General features: G+C 39.2%; 1 protein-coding gene across 4 annotated transcripts in view; it reads right to left on the reverse strand.

Moving 5' to 3' along the window:
* The window catches only part of PKD2L2 (polycystin 2 like 2, transient receptor potential cation channel), a 49,559-nt gene that overhangs the window by 23,190 nt on the left and 7,330 nt on the right, over window positions 1-19,039 (reverse strand). For 2 of the 4 annotated variants that reach the window (XM_023195592.2, XM_023195601.1), the window contains exons 5-8: window positions 15,469-15,690; window positions 8,450-8,678; window positions 6,972-7,142; window positions 5,936-6,117 (exon numbers count right to left, since the gene is read on the reverse strand). In XM_023195592.2, coding sequence (XP_023051360.1) covers window positions 5,936-6,117; window positions 6,972-7,142; window positions 8,450-8,678; window positions 15,469-15,690 — 804 coding nt within the window. The remainder of the gene's footprint in view (window positions 1-5,935; window positions 6,118-6,971; window positions 7,143-8,449; window positions 8,679-15,468; window positions 15,691-19,039) is intronic. The other 2 variants (XM_023195609.1, XM_023195619.2) reach the window with 2 other exon arrangements.

The raw sequence follows: 19,039 nt of genomic DNA on the forward strand, positions 1-19,039 counted from the left end.
GCTGAAAGCACCATGACACCTCAACATACAGGGTTATATTGAATGAAAATACTGTTTTGTAACTTTCTGATGCCCCTGTTAACTTTAGATAGAGTTCTCCCTTATTGAATTACAATACCTAAAAGCCTGTTTCATAATAACATGCCATTTGTCATTAATAAGACTTTCCAGTCTCTCTCAGAGTCATTCATTGGGTCACTACAAGAGATTCATCTTTAACTTGAGGGTGTAGCAATTCAAGCTTCCTTTTTGATGTATAGAAAGGTGACTAGATAGTCCTCTCCCTACACACACACACACACACACACACACACTGTGCAGGCCCTGGACCTTGCCTTTGTCTCCTTCCTGAGAGGTGGCCAGTAACACAGTTTCTCAACTATTTCTTCTGGATCAGCAAAAAAAAAAAAAAAAAAAAAGATTCTTGGAAGGTGAAAGAGAACCACAGGAAACTATTTCTCCCCTGTCCCCATCTAGACAATAATTACATGGGCAGAATCTGTCAGATATACTACTTTGGAACTCTAGAGTCTGTTGAAGAAGGCCTGCAACTTCCAGGGAAAGGCTTGGACAGTAAATTGCAGTTAATTTTGGACAATTTCAGCTTTTGTCTCAATAGCTATGCATCCCCTACTCATTAGCCTCATAGATGGGATCCATTCACATGTTTGTGAAGCAGCATGCATGTAGCTTATGGGAGCCATGTGGGGAAAAAATACCATGTCTTTCAAATATTGGGGATCTGTATGGTGACTGCTGATTGCTGCTTCTGATCGTGGAGATGCAGGCACTGAGGTGGGCAGCCATTGTTGCATCTCCTCCATTGTTCCAAGACCATCGTCCTTCAGCTGAAGCAATGTCCTTGGGATTTAAAGGGCTGTTATCCTTCCCCTACCTCTCACTTTATTCTTCTCTTTTCCTTTTTTGGGATCCAGACATTAAAGACTAGGACATTCAGAACCAACTCCATATCAGGGGAAAGTTAAGAAGTCATTGTGCATTCCCAGGGAAGAGCATAGGCTGAGGAAAAACCTGAGAAGACCTTAAGTGTGCAACTCAGGGTGATCCTTGGCATGGAGCCAGACTATAAAAATAAAAAATAAGAACAAAAAATGGCAAACCCTGGGGAAGGGGAAGAATCTGATTTTCAAAGTTAACACATTATTAGATGCAAATGTCTGGTTTGGATTTTTATTATTTTTTATTTTTTGTACAGACATGGTCTCCCTTAGTTTCCCAGGCTGGTCTCAAACTGCTGGGCCCAAGTGATCCACTTGCCTTGGCCTCCCAAAGTGCTAGGAGGTTCCCAAAGTGCAATGGCTCCAAAATGTGAGCCACCACACCCAGCTTGGTTTGAATTTTTTAAAAATCACAAAATCACAAGACATACAAAGTTTGAATCTAAAAATTCATCAAAAAATCACTAGATATACAAAAAGGGAAATATGAGCCATTCAGTGGAAAAAACAAAAACAAAACAAAACAAAACACAAGCTAGTAGATACTGTCTCTGAGAGAGACCAGATGATGACCTACTAGACAAATACTTTAAAATAACTGTCTTAAAGATGCTGAAAGAACTAAAGGAAAGCATGGATAAAATCAAGGAAATGTTAACAAAATGGAAATATCAATAAAGTGTAAACCTAAAAAGAAACAAAAAATTCCAAGATGGAAAAATAATAACCAAAATGAGAAATTTACTAAAGAGATTCAAAGGAAGATTTGAGCAGGCAGAAAAAAGAATCAATGAACTTGAAGATAGGATAATTTACATTATTGAGTCTGAGAAACAGAAAAAAGAAGAAAAGTAAACAGGGCTAGGTGGCTCACGCTTATAATCCCAGCACTTTGGGAGGCCAAGACAGGTGGATCACCTGAGGGCAGGAGTTCCAGACCAGCCTGGCCAACATGGTGAAACCCCGTCTCCATTAAAAAAACACAAAAATGAAGGCCAGGAGTTCGAGACCAGCCTGACCAACATGGAGAAACCCCGTCTCTACTGAAAATACAAAACTAGCCGGGCATGGTGGTGCATGCCTGTAATCCCATCTACTCAGGAGGCTGAGCCAGAAGAATCACTTGGACCTGGGAGGCGGAGGTTACAGTGAGCTGAGATCACACCATTGTGCTCCAGCCTGGGCAACAAGAGCAAAACTCTATCTCAAAAAAAAAATAATAATAATAATAATAATCCAATTTAAAAATGGACAAAGGACCTCAATAGACATTTCTCAAAAGAAGACAAACAAATGGTCAACAGATATATGAAAAAATGGTCAACATCACTAATCAGGAAAATGCAAATTAGGCCGGGCACAGTGGCTCACACCCGTAATCCCAGCACTTTGGAAGACTGAGGCAGGTGGATCACTTGAGGTCAGGAGTTTGAGACCAACCTAGCTAACATGGTGAAACCCCATCTCCACTAAAAATACAAAAAGTAGCCAGGTGTGGTGGAGCATGCCTGTAATGCCAGCTACTCGGGAGGCTGAGGTGGGAGAATCACTTGAACCCAGGAAGAGGAGGTTACAGTGAGCCGAGATCATGCCACTGCACTCCAGCCTGGGCAACAGAGCAAGACTGCATCTCAAAAAGACAAAACAAAATGAGATATCACCTCACACCTGTTAGAATGGCTCTTATCAAAAAGATAACAATGTTATTGAGGATGGAGACAAAAAGAAAACTTCATACACTGTTGGTGGGAATGTAAAATGATATAGCCACTATGCCAAACAGTATTGATATTCCTCAGAAAATTAAAAATAGGACTAACATATGATCCAGCAATCCACTTCTTGGCATATGTATCTACAGGAAATAAAATCAGTATGTGGAAGAAATATCTGCCCTCCCATGTTCACTGCAGCATTGTTTAGCCGAGATAGGGAATCAACCTACATGTCTATTAATGGTTAAATGGATAAAGAAAATGTGGCATATATAAACAATGGAACACTATTCAATCTTTGAAAAGGAGGAGATACTGTCATTTGTGACAAGGATGAAATTGGAGGACCGTCATATTAAGTGAAATAAGCAAGGCACAGAAGGATAAATACTGCATGATCTCAGTTATATGTGGAGTCTGAAAAAATTGAAGTCATAGAAGCAAAGGGTAGAACGGCAATTGCCAGGGGTTGGAGAGGTGGAGTTCAAGGGAAATTGAGAGATGTATGTCAATGGGTATAACATTTCAGTTAGACAGAATAAGTTCTGGAGATCTACTGTATAGCACGGTGACTATAGTTAATAATGTATACTTGAAAATTGCTAAGAAAGTAGATCTTAAATATTCTTACCACAAAAAATGATAAATATGAGAGGTGATGGATATGTTAAACATAGCCTGATTTAATCATTTCACAATGTATACATATTTCAAAACATCACACTATATAGCATAAATATATATAATTTTAATTATACCTTAATAAATCTGGAGGGGAAATAGATGATGTGATCCAGCAAATCTGCTTCTGGGTATATAACCAAAGGAACTGAAAGGAGGGTCTTGAAGAGATATTTATACATCCATGTTCACAGCACTGTTATTCACAATAGCTAAAATGTGGAACCAACCCAAATGTGTATTGACAGATGAATGAATAGGGAAAATGTGGAATATACATATAATAGAATATTATTCAGCCTTTTTAAGGAAGGAAATTCTGACTACATGCTACAACATGGATGAAACTTAAGGGCATTTATGCTAATGAAGTAATCCAGTCACAAAAAGACAAATAATATGATTCCACTTATATGTTGTACCTACAGTAATCAAAATCATAGCAACAAAAAGTAGAATGGTGGCTGACAGGGGCCGGGGAAGGGGAAAATAGGGAGTTATTGTTTAATTGGTAGAGAGTTTTTGTTTTCCAAGATGAAGAGATTTGAAGAGAGATGGGGGTGATGGTTGCACAATATGAATGTATTTAATATCACTGAACTGTACACTTGGAAGTGGTTTAAATGGTAAATTTTATGTTATACATATTTTATCACCATAAAAATTTTGAAAAAAGAGCTTAAAAATGCCTTCAGGGCAAATAGCTTTGGGTGCTGGGCTTACTTCTCTGGGTTGTGGCCTTCTGACTTTGACCCAGTTATTACTCACTTTCTTATTTATTTTTCATTGTTTTTTATGTCATCCAGCTTTTAAAATTGTCCTCAAGGGAGATTGATCTGCATAGCCTAACATGTCATTACCAAAAACAGACGTCCTCTCATTAACCCATTCCAAAGTTCTCTACCTGTTCTGTGCTTTATACTTTCCTTTCCTCTTCACTACCCGTGGTAAGACAAATTTCCTAGGCTCTGTAAATGATACATCTGTATTCAATGCCAATTATTACCAAGTTTTATTATTATTTTTATTATTTTAGAGATGGCATCTCACTCTGTTGCCCATGCTGGAGTGCAGTGGCATGATCATAGCTCACTGTGACCTCAAACTCCCAGGCTCAAGTGATCCTCCTGCCTCAGCCTCCTGAGTAGTTAGGAATACAAGCATATGCCACCACATCCAGCTAGTTGTTTTTTATTTTTTGTAGAAACGGAGTCTTTCTATGTTGCCCAGGTTGGTCTTGAACTCCTGGCCTCAGTGATTCTCCCATCTTGGCCTCCCTAATGCTGGAATTATAGGTGCCATGGGGCCCAGCATAAAGCTATTTTAAAAATACATGTTTGGCAGATTAGCAAAGGACGATTAGGTCAATATCAATAAAAATATTAAGATGAAGCCCTCTAAAGAAAACACTTAAGATTTCTTGGCCGGGCGCGGTGGCTCAAGCCTGTAATCCCAGCACTTTGGGAGGCCGAGACGGGCGGATCACGAGGTCAGGAGATCGAGACCATCCTGGCTAACACGGTGAAACCCCGTCTCTACTAAAAATACAAAAACTAGCTGGGCGAGGTGGCAGGCGCCTGTAGTCTCAGCTATTCGGGAGGCTGAGGCAGGAGAATGGCGTAAACCCGGGAGGCGGAGCTTGCAGTGAGCTGAGATCCGGCCACTGCACTCCAGTCTGGGCGACAGAGCAAGACTCTGCCTCAAAAAAAAAAAAAAAAGATTTCTTTTGGCTGGGTGTGGTGGCTGACATCTGTAATCCCAGTGCTTTTGAGATGCCGAGGCAAAAAGATTGCTTGAACTCAGGAGTTCAAGACCAGCCTGGGCAACATGGCTAAACCCTGTCTCTACAAAAAATACAAAAATTGGCTGGATGTGGTGGCACACCTAGCTACTCAGGAGGCTGAGGTGGGAGGATTGCTTGAGCCCAGGAGTTTCAGGATGCAATGAGCAGTGATAAGGCCATTGTACTCCAGCCTGGGTGACAGAGTGGAGACCCTGTCCAAAAAAAAAAATACCAAGAGAATAAATACTGTAGAGACATGGGGGACAATTTCCATTGTCTTAGGTAAAATTATCACTTCCAATGAAAAACGAAAAATTATTTTTCTAACTTGACCTAGTAACACCTTAAAAATGGACACCATCACCCATTTGGCTCCTTCAATACCAAACCCTAATTTGAATGTGATAGATATTTAGCCATCAATGAAAATATCAGCCAGGCTGGTGGCTCATGCCTGTAATCCCAGCATTTTGGGAGGCTGAGGCAGGAGGTTCACTTGAACCCAGAAGTTTAAAACCACCCTGAGCAACATGGTGAGACTCCCTCTCTACAAAAAATAATAAAAATGTAATCAACCAGGTGTGGTGGTGCACACCTGTAGTCCTAGCTACTTCGGAGGCTGAGGATAGCTTGAGTCCAGAAGTTTGAGGCTGCAGTGAGCTAAAAAAAAAAAAAAAAATCAAACTAACCTTAAATATATTAAAGCTTATATTACTACTTATCATAGAAGGTTAGACCTTTCCATTTTTTTGTAAGAAAATATAGAAGATATAATTACATTTATACTAAGAGCTTACATGGAATTCTGAAAAGTGGAAAAGTCATCAACTTGTGATCCAAAAACAAGAAATCCTAACTGGGCATAAGCAAAGAATATTATAAAAAACATGATGGCAAATCCTACTATGTCTTTAATACAACGGGACAAGGTTGATGACAGCTGAGACATTGTCTTGTTAAAGCTTATGAATTTGAATATCTGAAAAAGAACAAAGTTAATTGAAATAGAATATCAAAGATGAAATTACTTAGAATAAATTAATTTCAGAAGAATTCTGCTTCAAATTAAAGGAGATATTTAATGATAATCATGGGTGTTTGAGGATTTGCCAGCAATCATTACAAGGCCAAACTTCTGGGTTTTTTTGTTTTGTTTTGTTTTGTTTTTTTGAGATGGAGTCTCACTCTGTCACCCAGGCGGGAGTGCTGTGGCGTGATCTCGGCTCACTGCAACCTCCGCCCCCTAGGTTCAAGCGATTCTCCTGCCTCAGCCTCCCTAGTAGCTGGGATTACAGGCATGTGCCACCACGCCTGGCTAATATTTTTTATATTTTTAGTAGAGAGGATTTCACCATGTTGGCCATGCTGGTCTCAATCTCCTGAGCTCAGGTGATCCGCCCACCTCGGCATCCCAAAGTCCTGGGATTACAGGCGTGAGCCACCACGTCTGGCCAACTTTTTTTTTCTGTCATCCAGGCTGCAGTGTAGTGGGGGATTACAGCTCACTCTCACCTTCACCTCGAGGGCTCAAGGGATCCTTCCACCTCAGCTTCCAGAGTAGCTGGGACTACAGGCGTGCACCACCATGCCCGGTTAATATTTTTTGGTATCTTTGGATTTCCCAGGCTGGTCTCGAACTCCTGGGGCCAAGAATCTACCCGCCTTGGCCTTCCAAAGTGCTAGGAGTACAGGTGTGAGCCACTGTGCCCGGCCCAAACTACTTTTAAAATTACTTAATAGTTGAAAAAATATTTTTCCCCATGACTTTTTAGTTTAATTTTTCATTATGCTATTACACTGTTTGTATTATGTAATATAATAAAATATAAATACCTTTATCCACGCAAAAAAGATGGTAATAGCAATTATATTATTGTAATAAATGTGCCAGCATGCAAGAAAATAGAAATCTGAATATTGTTCAGTACTTTTCAACAGCTGTCCAAGTAAGAGAAAAATTTGTACATTACAGTATGTGTTGAAGGAAACAGCCACAAAACACAACTAAATGGGAAAATAAGAAGGGTTAAATTAGAGAATATCTCTACCTCTAAATATCTTACAGCCTATGAGGAAACACAAAAAAAGTTCATCAAAGTTTAACAAAAAGGGAAGGAAAGATACGACATAGCTTTTACATAAATGGAAATAACACTCAACTTATGCAAGTTTAAGGTAGCACTAATTATTATAAAGTTGAAAAATATTAATTACTTGGCCATCCTAACCTATCTAAATCTTTGTTTCTTTGAGTCGTAAAGCACAAATGTATAAAATGATTATGTAACTCTGAGGCCATAAGGATTTCTGCTCTACATAATACTTGAAAGCTAAACATTTTCTACTATGTAAATACTACAAGAAAACAATTTATAATTACAAAAAATAAAATCTTCTGGAACCTTTTAACAACCCTTTAAAAGAGTATTTCAGAACCAGGTTGTTTTAGCTATCAGAGCTTTATAACTAACATGAACATTTTCCTTTGACTATTCTTGCCTGAAATGTTCAGATAAACATTTAATGTTATGTCCTTTGTAAGATATTAGTGGAGTACCAGAGAGGTAGGTGGCATACTTTCTGACTCTCAGAAACTTTCAATCTGGTTTTGGGAAACAAGGCTTAAATACTTGATTGGCTATAATTAAGGGCCAATAAGGGTGAAAGATCAGATTGTGTAAGCTAGAAACATTGGTTCTTTGTTCATGAGACCAAGCTCTTTAACATTTGTCTCGGCCTGACTAAATCTCTGTTTATTTCAGTACATTTCATTGACTAGAACTGATGGTCTTTGGTGTTTCTTTCAGGGACTGTTTCTCCAAACCTGGTGCCCTCTGGACCCACAAGGTCCCCTCTGGCTGCTCACCCCTGTCAGTATTCTGCTTAGCCTTGTCTTTTGTCTATTTTTTCAAAATTTATTATGAGGAGAAAAACAGATTTGGCAACATAGATTATTTTAAACAGCCTTGCCCCCAAAGACCCGTGACTGGTGAAACTCAAGGCCCTGAAAGTAATACATTTTTTGAGTGGGGGTAGGGAGACCTACTGTGCACATTGAAGCATAATACTTCTGGAATCACCTTTCCCTGTAGGTTTACGCCGGCCTCCCAAGGACCAAATCAGAAGAAAATAGATCCCTCCCTTTTGGAGGCACACCATTAATAGTACTATTCCCAGTTCATTTTATGTTTGATACTTGTAGTTTTCAAAATAAGTTCTGGACAGAATAGAAGATTCTGTCTTTTTACACCTCCTTCATTGGTAGGTTCAGATGTGATCTCCTTCAACCATACGCATGAATATATACTCACCAGCAAAAGTAGCAATTCTAGCCAGTTCCAAATACTTTTGAAATAGGCAGACTTAAATTCTTTTATTTTTTTGACTTCTTGCGTTGTGAAGACAAAAAGAAAAATACAAAATGTGATTTCACAGGAAGCAATAAAATAATCATAGTAGCTAACATATCTGAGGAGCTTCACAGAGTAAAACTGCCATGAAGTAAGTATTCCTCCAGTTGCCGGGAATTCTGCCACCAATCTGTAAAATCAGGTTTGTGAAAGCAACTGTTCATTTCAAGCATTTATATTTCAGTACGTAATGTGAAATTTTCAGTCAATGATTATGTGTGCTTTAATGATAATCAGTTTTTTTTTTATAAAGTATGTTTCCTTGGAGAAATGGGTTCAATTTAAACATCTTCTAGATTTACTTATTTCATAGTGGCTCCACTTTTTCTATACCTGAATATTCACAGTGGTCAAAGACCAATGTAAATGAGAAAGCAAGTTGTGATTTTTTTTTCAGACATTCATTCTATTTGGTGTTCAGCTTGCTTGTTCATAACTGGAAATATAATTTATGTCCATAGGAGAATGATATGTTCAAGAAAATGCTATACCGTTAGTTACTGTTATTAGTTAGAACTCTTCCCCAATATACATAATTTTTGAATACTTCAGAGGGAGGACATACATTCTCCCTCTTTAGATGATCAGAAATGCTTGCTTCTAAATGTCAAGGTCACATATTCTACTAAAGCAAATGTTTTCTGTTGGATGCTGGATGCAAAAATCTATATGCAGACAGAAGAATAAAAATTAAATCCAACACTACATACAAAAAGATTTTGAGGTTCTCCGGTGTTCTCCACAACTTCCGATAATTAAGAATTGGTGGTAATTTAAGGAACCAGCATTTCTATCACAATATTACAATTTAATTATCCCTACTAAAGATTTTAGCAAATGTCATTGGTACTCTTATAAGGTGCTCCCAAAACAACAAAAACAAAACCTCAGTTAACAAATAAAACTTACATCTTACACATACGAGGTAGTGAGTGAAGTGAACTAAACTCAGTATTTATGATCTGAAGTGCAGACTAATCAAAAAGGAAAAATAATATTGTTTAATTTGCCTGATAATTATACAAAAATGAAAATAAACGGATAAGGTGTAAGTAATATGCATCTATACAACTACTGATTAGATACTCCAGTGAACAGTTTCAAAGTCTGCTGAAGTTTCTAAAAAATAACGTTTTAAAAGGTCACAGAATAAGTGTAAAACTTTCAGAGAGGAAATCTGGACTCAATCTGATATTACAAGGGCTTCTTCATATGTCTTAAAGCCAGTTACCTCAATGCTTCCATTCCTGTTTAGGACATAAAAATAATTTGTATTCTTCACTTTATCCTGATCAGGACTGTTGGGAAGGGTGAATGAAGTTGGTAAAAAGTTCTGATTCTCTGAGAGAAAAGAACTTTAAAATAAAAGGTCTAACATCCATTGGCTGCTTAAGGCCGTTCATTTGTTTCATTCATTTTTACATATTTTAAAGGCCACGGTGTGTTTCACTCTCCCTGTTGCACGGGGAGCAAAATCTCCTAAACTCCAATTCCATAGTCCATTCAGGAAAAATGTTAGGGCTTATGAGATGAAAGTGGCTCACTGATATTAAAGTAATTTTTTTTAACTTTTATTTTAGGTTCAGGGGTGCATGTGCAGGCTTGTTATATAGGTAAACTTGTGACTTGGGGGTCTGGTGTACAGATTATTTTTTCACCTGGGTACTAAGCATACTTCCTGACAGTTTTTTTCTGAGCCTCTTCCTTCCCACCCTACTCCATCAAGTAGGCCCCAGCGTCTGTTGTGCCCCCTTTTCTGTCCATGTGTTCTCATTATTGAGTTCCCACTTATAAGAACATGTGGCTTTTGGTTTTCTGTTCCTGTGTGGGTTTGCTAAGGATGATGGCCTCCAGCTCCATCCATTTCCCTGCAAAGGATATGATCTCATTCTTTTTATTGCATAGTATTACATGGTGTATAGTAGACACTGTTGTTTGCCTCTCTAGCAGTCATTATCCTATTTTTTTCTAACAGAATCTTAATTGTATTCAGTCTTCCACCCATCCCAGATCGCTTAGGGGAAGCTGATTAAATCCCCAGGCAGATCCAATCATGGTAATCCTTTACTAAGTGTTTGATTCTAGAGCAAATCCTTTTCTAGTGCTTGATTCTGACTCCCATATTGTTCAAAGATCAACTATACATTGAATTTAAAAAACATCCGAAGCCCTCACATCTGAACCCACCAATGAAGGAGGTATAAACCTTTATTAGGGTTTTGTTCATGCTTGTGTTGAGATTAAAATCCTAAGGTTTAAAATAAAAATAATGGGCCAGGCGCGGTGGCTCAAGCCTGTAATCCCAGCACTTTGGGAGGCCGAGACGGGCGGATCACGAGGTCAGGAGATCGAGACCATCTTGGCTAACACGGTGAAACCCCATCTCTACTAACAACACAAAAAACTAGCCGGGCGAGGTGGCGGGCGCCTGTAGTCCCAGCTACTCCGGAGGCTGAGGCAGGAGAATGGCGGGAACCCGGGAGGCGGAGCTTGCAGTGAGCTGAGATCCGGCCACTGCACTCCAGCCTGGGCCACAGAGCGAGACTTTGTCTCAAAAAATAAATAAATAAATAAAATAAAATAAAATAAAATAAAATAAAAATAATGTAGGCTGGGCATGGTGGCTCACGTCTGTAATCCCAGCACTTTGGGAGGCCGAGGCGGGTGGATCACCTGAGGTCAGGAGTTCAAAACCAGCCTGGCCAACATGGCGAAACCCTGTCTCTACTAAAAATAAAAAAATTAGCTGGATGTGGTGGTGCACACCTGTAATTCCAGTTACTCAGGAGGCTGAGGCAGTAGAATTGCTTGAACCCAGGAGGCAGAGGTTGCAGTGTGCTGAGATCATGCCACTGTACTGCAGCCTGGGCAACAGAGCTAGACTCCATCTCAAAAATAAAATTAAATTAAAAATAAAAAAATGAAAAATGTTCTACTGTCAATATGAAAAAGTAACATCACATTGTTTTATTATTTCAAAATTTATTTAGGAACATGGAGATTACATACAATGTTTTATATTGTTTAAGAATATGTAGTCTCATTTCTTGTCTTTCTGCAGCTTCAAAGAGCTATCATTTAGTCTTGATAATTTCCTCTTCTAATCAGATCATTAAAACCTGTTGGTTTCCTTTCAGAATGGCTTATTAAGTTGCTCATTTTTGTCTCAAGAATGAACAATTTAAATTTCAATGAGTAATAGCAGCCAGCATCCCAGAAATGTCAGAGCCTGTGGTATATTGCAAAAATAGCTATAGTTCTTCACATCTTTTTACCTGGCCTGTCACCCAGGAGAGGGTGTACTGCCCCAGCCCTTGATGCTGGACTCAACCATGTAAATTTCTTTGGCCAATGGGATGTTAACAAATATGATGCAAGCAGAAACTTGAAATGAGTTTGTACATTAGAACTTGCTCTTTGGGACCTCTACAATTGCCATGAAAAAGACATGCCTGGGCTAACTTGGACCCAGGAGAAGGATCAGATACATGTAGAGCAGAACCAACTCAAAGACCCATGTGTGGGTCCTGCCAAATAGCAGCTATATTGGCAAGCCTAACAGAGATCAGTCAAGCACAGCTGGATCAATTGAACTCTAAACACCTGAGAAATATTTATTGTAAGCCACTACACTTGGAGGTGGTTTGTTCCCTAGGAAAAGCTAGATATAAGACCTAACTTGGGCCTCAGCTCTCTACCTCTGAATCATTTCGGAGGCTTTTGGTTGTAACCAAAAACCCCAACTTAAATTGGTTTAAACAATAAAGAAATTTATTTCTGTCACACAGCAGCAGTTTCAGAGATAACAGCAGACACCATTTGTGGTAAGTTCACAGATCTAGCTCCATTTCTTTGAGATGGCTTCAGTTTTGCCCTCCTTTGTGTTAGCTTAGTATCTTACGCTTCCCCAAGATGATTGTGTACAAGCAGCAACTGTGATTATATGTCATTGATGTCAGTAAAGAGATAGCACCAACCAAAGAGAAAAAAAAAAGTTATTCCCATTAGTCTAATTGGGTTACCTCAAGTCACCTCCCTAACATGGACCATGCTAATTGATTTATGCCAGGCCAAGCTCAATACACTCCAGCCTGGGCGACAGAGTGAGACTCAGACTAAAAAAAAAACCATAAGGAAGAGAAAATAGATTTACTATTCACTAAGTGGGTCTTCATAATGATCTTTATCCTAGTGGCCTTCATACTGAGTAGGCTGAGGAGGAGGAGGGGAAGAGGAAGGGAGGATCTTGCTGTCTCAGGGGTGGCACAGCGGAAGAGGTGGAGGAGCGCATTCAGAGAAACTTTACAGATTTTACATAATAATTTCTTTTTTTTTCATTTTTCTAAAAATGTTTCTATACAGTACCAGTCCTTCAACCCTTTGCTTTAGTTTCTGTGCCTATATCATCGAAGGGTCCATATCACAAAAGAAGTCACAAGCAGTCTTGAATAATCGGAACCCTTCTCCAGATGTCTAATGTCCATTTATTTTCTGTTTTCTGTTTCTATGTTTTCCTTCTCATCATTTGGCACTGATTTGGAAGCACCCATCTCCATCAAGGCCTCTTCTGTTAATTCCTCTGGTGTGGTGTCCATTAGCTCTTGATTTCTCCAAAATCAGTATCCTGAAACCCTTCACCCTCCCACTTTTTTTTTTTTTTTTTTTTTTTGCCACATCTACATCTCTTTCATGATTTCTTTGATTGACTCTGTCATAAATCCTGTGAAGTCATGCACATCTGTACAGTTTTCTCCGGCGGGTATTTATTGTTTCAGGTTTGATAGCTTCACAGTTTTTGAATAACAATGATGGCATCTTCAATAATGCAATCCTTCCACACTTTCATGATGTTCTCTGTTAGGGTTCTCTTCCGTAGTGTCAACAATCCTTTCTAAAGAGTACTGTGTGTTATGAGCCTTAAAAGTCCTCATGATCCCCTGATCTAGAGGCTGAATTAGAGATGTTGTGTTTGGGGCTAAGTAAACCACTGGAAAAGGCATCAATGGAACCATTCTAGAAAAAGAGTTCTCATTGTCCAGGCCTTCTTGTTGTACAACCAAAAGACTGGAAGCTGGTGTTTTATCTTTTCCCTTCAAGGTTAGGGGGTTAGCAGTTTTATAGATAAGGGTAGTCCAGATGAGAAACCTGACTTCATTTGCACAAAACAGTAGAGTTAGCCTGTTTCTTCCTGCCTTAAATCCTTGTGCTTGCTTCTCTTCCTTATTAATAAATGTTCTTTGTGGCATTTTTTTTTTTTTCCAGAATACGGCACTATTGTCTGCATTAAAAACCTGTTCAGGCAGATATCCTTTCTCCTCAATGATTTTCATAATGACATCTGCTATATTGTCTGCTGCCACTTGGTTGGCAAAAGCTACTTCTGCTATCTTGACATTTTTGAAAGTGAAACCTTTCTAAAAGTATCAAACCAACCGTTGCTGGCATTAAATTCTCCAACTTTAGATCCTTCACTTTCCTTTTACCACTTGCCACATTATTACTTTTCTTTTCTTTCTTTTTTTTTTTTTTGAGACGGAGTTTTGCTCTTGTTGCCCAGGCTGAAGTGCAATGGCACAATCTCTGCTCACCACAACCTCCGCCTCCCAGGTTCAAGCGATTCTTCTGGCTCAGGCTCCTGAGTAGCTGGGATTACAGGCTGTGCCACCACACCCGGCTGATTTTGTATTTTTAGTAGAGACGGGGTTTCTCCATGTTGGTCAGGCTGATCTCAAACTCCTGACCTCAGGTGATTCGCCCACCTCGGCCTCCCAAAGTGCTGGGATTACAGGTGTGAGCCACTGTGCCCGGCCGACTTTGCTTTTCTTAAATCATTTAGAATCTAAAGGTATGCCTTTCTTATAGCAATCCTGCATTCCCACAGAAGCTGCATTGTCAATGAGATAAAAAGGTATTTTGCAAAAAGTGCAAGATTTTCACACCTGCTGGCATAGCTGCAGCAAGGGCTTCATGAATTTCACACAGAAGCTGCATTGTCAATGAGATAAAAAGGTATTTTGCAAAAAGGGCAAGGTTTCCACACCTGCTGGCATAGCTGCAGTGATGGCTTCATGAATTTCCTTTCCTTCCCCCTGCTTCCAGGGCAATGGTCCTTAGTCTCTGGATTCACTTATCTTGAAACGGTGGGCAACTGCAGCTGCAGACATCAATTTATGATACATATCAAGTAATTCAATTTTCTCTTGTAATGTCATGACATTTCTCTACTTTGTGGGAGCACCCCCAGTATCACTAGTGGCATTTTGTATGGGTCCCATGGTGTTATTAAAGGTTTATGGTATTGCAATAAATATGATAAAAAACACGAGAATTATGAGACATCACTTTTTTACTGAGATACACAATTTATTGGAGAGACAAACTGCTTATGTGAAGATGCTGAGCATCACACGACAGTTTAAATGGTTACAACACTAGAGTTCACTGCAATAGCAACAGGAGATGGCTATGAAATTCTTACACTAGTGCAGCGCGTACTCTAATTTTATGCAGTTATGATATAGTACTGCATCTTTTGTTTACATTTTTCTTGACTGCAAATGGTGCCACATGTTTATGTGCATAAGTTTTGGCAAATTTTAACTTCTTATAATAGATTTGTGTATACTGTGTGATAGTAAACAATAAAATAAATGAGTATCTACAGGTATTTCATGCATTCACGACATGCCTAACTTTTTCTTAATTTTTTTTTCAGTATTTCTAGGCTACATGGTTGGTTTGGGAGTTTTTTCAAATTGTCACGACAGTCCAAAAATTTTCCAATATATTTACTGAAAGAATCCATATCTAAGTGGACCTGTACAGTTCAAACTCATGTTGTTCAAGGGTCAACTGTACTAATAAAGAAGTTTTGTAGGCCACTGACCACTGTCTATGAAAAAAAGTTTTGAATCACTCACCTGATAATACAAAATAGATTTACATTAGCATTATATAAGGAAAAATCAATAAAAATAACTCTAGTCCCTCTTGTGATCCAGCTGTTCAGTCGAAGGTCAATGAACTTGTTTTTGGTTTCAGATTTTGATTTTGATAAAGTGAAAATATATCCTCCATTTCGGTAAACACCAAGAAATCCCCAGTGCCAAGGGGAGTTGGTATTAGAAGTAGAATATCTCCATCTGTTAGACATAAAAAGAATAATGGTGAAATGAGAAAGCCCAACTGAGAAGTATTCTCATAATTTAAATTGATCTTTGGTTCAAAAGTAGTAGTTTTTTGGCCGGGTGCGGTGGCTCACGCCTGTAATCCCAACACTTTGGGAGGCCGAGTAGGCGGATCCCTTGAGCCGAGGAGTTCGAGACCAGCCTGGGCAATGTGGTGAAACCCCATCTCTACAGAAAATACAAAAACTAGCCAGGCATGGTGGCGTGTGCCTGTAGTCCCACCTACTCAGGAGGCTGAGGTAGGAGGATTGTTTGGGCCTGGGAGGTTGAGCTGCAGTGAGCTGTGATCATGCCACTGCACTCCAGCCCAGGCAAAAGAGCCAGACCCTGTCTCAAAACAAAAACAAAAAAACCAAAAACAAACAAAAAAACAAAAGTAGTGCTTCTTAAAAAAGTAGTAGTAAATTCATAAGTATTATAGTAATTTTAAAGCAAGACAATGCATTAAGGACTAAAGGATTAAGATTTAATTAAGATTTAATGTAGTTTATACTTCTTAATGCATATGGTGGGCAACACCACTGGACTAGGTACTATGAGATAATTTTTCAAAAATCCATAATTTTTCAAAAATTTGCTGGGCATGGCAGCACGTGCCTGTAGTCCTCGTTACTCAGGAGTCTGAAGCAGAACTGTTTGAGCCCCAGAGTTCGAGGCCACATTGAGCTATGATTGCACAACTGCACTCCAGCACTCCAGCCTGGGTGACGAAGTGAGACCCTGTCTCAGAAAAAAAAAAAAAAATCCATCTGTTAGGTGTGGTGGGATATGCCTGTAGTCCCAGCTACCCAGGAGGCTGAGATGACAGGACTGCTTGAGGCCAAGAGTTTGAGGTTGCAGTGTCGATGATGGTGCCCGTGAATAGTCCCTGCACTGTAGTGTAGGTCACATAGCGAGATCCCCTCTCTAAAAAAACAAAAAAATCCATCTGTTGTCTCACAGAGCTTAGAATTGTCTCAGGGAGCTTAGAATCTAGAAAATGACGACTGTTTTTTTTCTTTAACAGGTTGTTTCTGTTATGAGATATTTAGTCTTTGAGTAGGACAAAACTATTAAGAGTTTTGGCTCAGAAATGGGTAAAAAAGGTGTTTCATAACTGTCTTGTAAATGTAGTATATTGTTTATAAATGCTCAATAAAAACTTTGTTACAATGTCCATGTTGTTACGTAGATATTTTAATGAAAGTACATAAAAATCAAAGTAAACTGTGTATAACTAAATTTTGGACTGGGTGCAGTGGCTTACGCCTGTAATCCCAGCACTTTGGGAGGCTGAGGTGGGTGGATCACTTGAGGCCAGGGGTTCGAGACCAGCCTGGCCAACGTGGTGAAACCCCATCTCTACTAAAAATACACAAATTAGCTGGGCGTGGTGGCGCATGCATGTTATCCCAGCTATTTGGGAGGCTGAGGCACGAGAATCTCTTGAACCCAAGAGGCGGAGGCTGCAGTGAGCCAAGACTGTGCCACTGCACTCCAGTCTGGGTGACAGAGTGAGATTCTGTCTCAAAAATAGAAAAAAAAAATTTTTTTTTGTTTCTTCTTTTTAATTTTTAACTTAATTACAGGATATCCAAAAAAGGAAAGCTTTGATTCCTCATTTCAGTCTCTCTATTCAGTTCCCCCAAAACAGATTTGAAAGGTTATTCAAAGATGCACTGCTTAAACCTGTTCTACTAATAACACTACAGCAGGGAGGGAAAGAGACACCACTAGGAAAAAATACCTATGTTTTAATGAAACTTCCATAGTTGTATTTTTGAGTGTTTTCCACACACGACTATTAAGTGGAAACAGGAAGATCTGTTATACCAGATCTCTCCTAGCTTCCAATTTTTTGTTTTTAATTAGTGAATTTTACATTTTAGACAAGCAAAATTGATTCTTTTTTCATTGTTGAGGATTAACAGGTATTAATTCACAATTCCAGTAAAGTATAGAGATTATAAAATAAACCTAATTGATAGTGTTAATTTTGGTATTTAATAAAGTATTTGTACTTGTTATGAGAATTTGGAATATTAAAATACTTAAAAGATTAGTCTTAGGATTCCAATTAAAAATGTGTAAATAATTGCTTTATCTCGTAATTTGGGGTTGAAAGAAAGTAAATAGTACTATAATAGTTAAGAGAATGGGCTGGGTGTGGTGGCACACACCTGTAATTCCAGCACTTTGGGAGGCCAAGGCAGGTGAATTGCTTGAGCCCAGGAGTTTGAGACCAGCTTGGGCAACATGGTGATATGCCATTTCTGCAGAAAATACAAAAATTATCTGGGTGTGGTGCCATGTGCCTATAGTCCCAGCTACTTGGGAGGCTGAGGTGGGAGGGCTGCTTGAGCCCCAGAGGTTAAGGCTGCAGTGAGCTATGATCTTCACTGCACTCCAGCTTGGGCGACACAGCGAGATCCTGTCTCAAAAATAATAATAATAATTTTTTTTTTTTTTTTTTTTTTTTTTAGACAGAGTTTTGCTCTTGTTGCCCAGGTTGGAGTGCAATGGTGCAATCTTGGCTCACTGCATCCTCTGCCTCCCGGGTTCAAGCAGTTCTCCTGCCTCAGCCTCCCAAGTAGCTGGGACTACAGGCATGCACCATCATGCCCAGCTAATTTTTTTTTTTGTATTTAGTAGAGACAGGGTTTCACCATGTTGGTCAGGCTTGTCTCGAACTGCTGACCTCAGGTGATCCACCCACGTTGGCCTCCCAAAGTGCTGGGATTACAGGCGTGAGCCACCGCACCCGGCCATAATAATGTATCATCATACTTATGAATGTATTCGATTTATAAGAATCATACAAGTCCTCAAGAACACTAAAAACTCATACAAAGAAGAAACATGTTAAAAAAAAAAAAAAAACCAGCAATAATTAATCCTGGGAGTTCAAGAGAAGTTGTTCAAGAAAGGAAATATAATCATTATTCATATTTATAATAGAAACATTGACTAATGATTGACAATAATTATGATATAACTATATTGAGATGCTAAGAGGAACAGGAGGAGTGTGTCTAGCGGGGTAGCATAAGAGAGCTATGTGACAGATAGCCTTCCGTGACAGAAAAACAATAGAGGCTGGGTGCAGCAGCTCACACCTGTAATCCCAGCTCCGTGGAAGAGCAAGGCGGGAGGATTACTTGAGACCAGGAATTTGAGATCAGCCTGGGTAACGTAGAAAGACCCTGTTTCTACAAAAAATAAAAAAACTAGTCAGGTGTGGTGGTTTATTCCTGTAGTCCTAGCTGCTATTCAGCAGACTGAGGCAGGAGGATTGCCTGAGTCAGCAGTTTGAAGCTGCAGCGAA

This window comes from Piliocolobus tephrosceles, chromosome 4 (assembly GCF_002776525.5).
Source record: "Piliocolobus tephrosceles isolate RC106 chromosome 4, ASM277652v3, whole genome shotgun sequence".
Taxonomy (NCBI): domain Eukaryota; kingdom Metazoa; phylum Chordata; class Mammalia; order Primates; family Cercopithecidae; genus Piliocolobus; species Piliocolobus tephrosceles.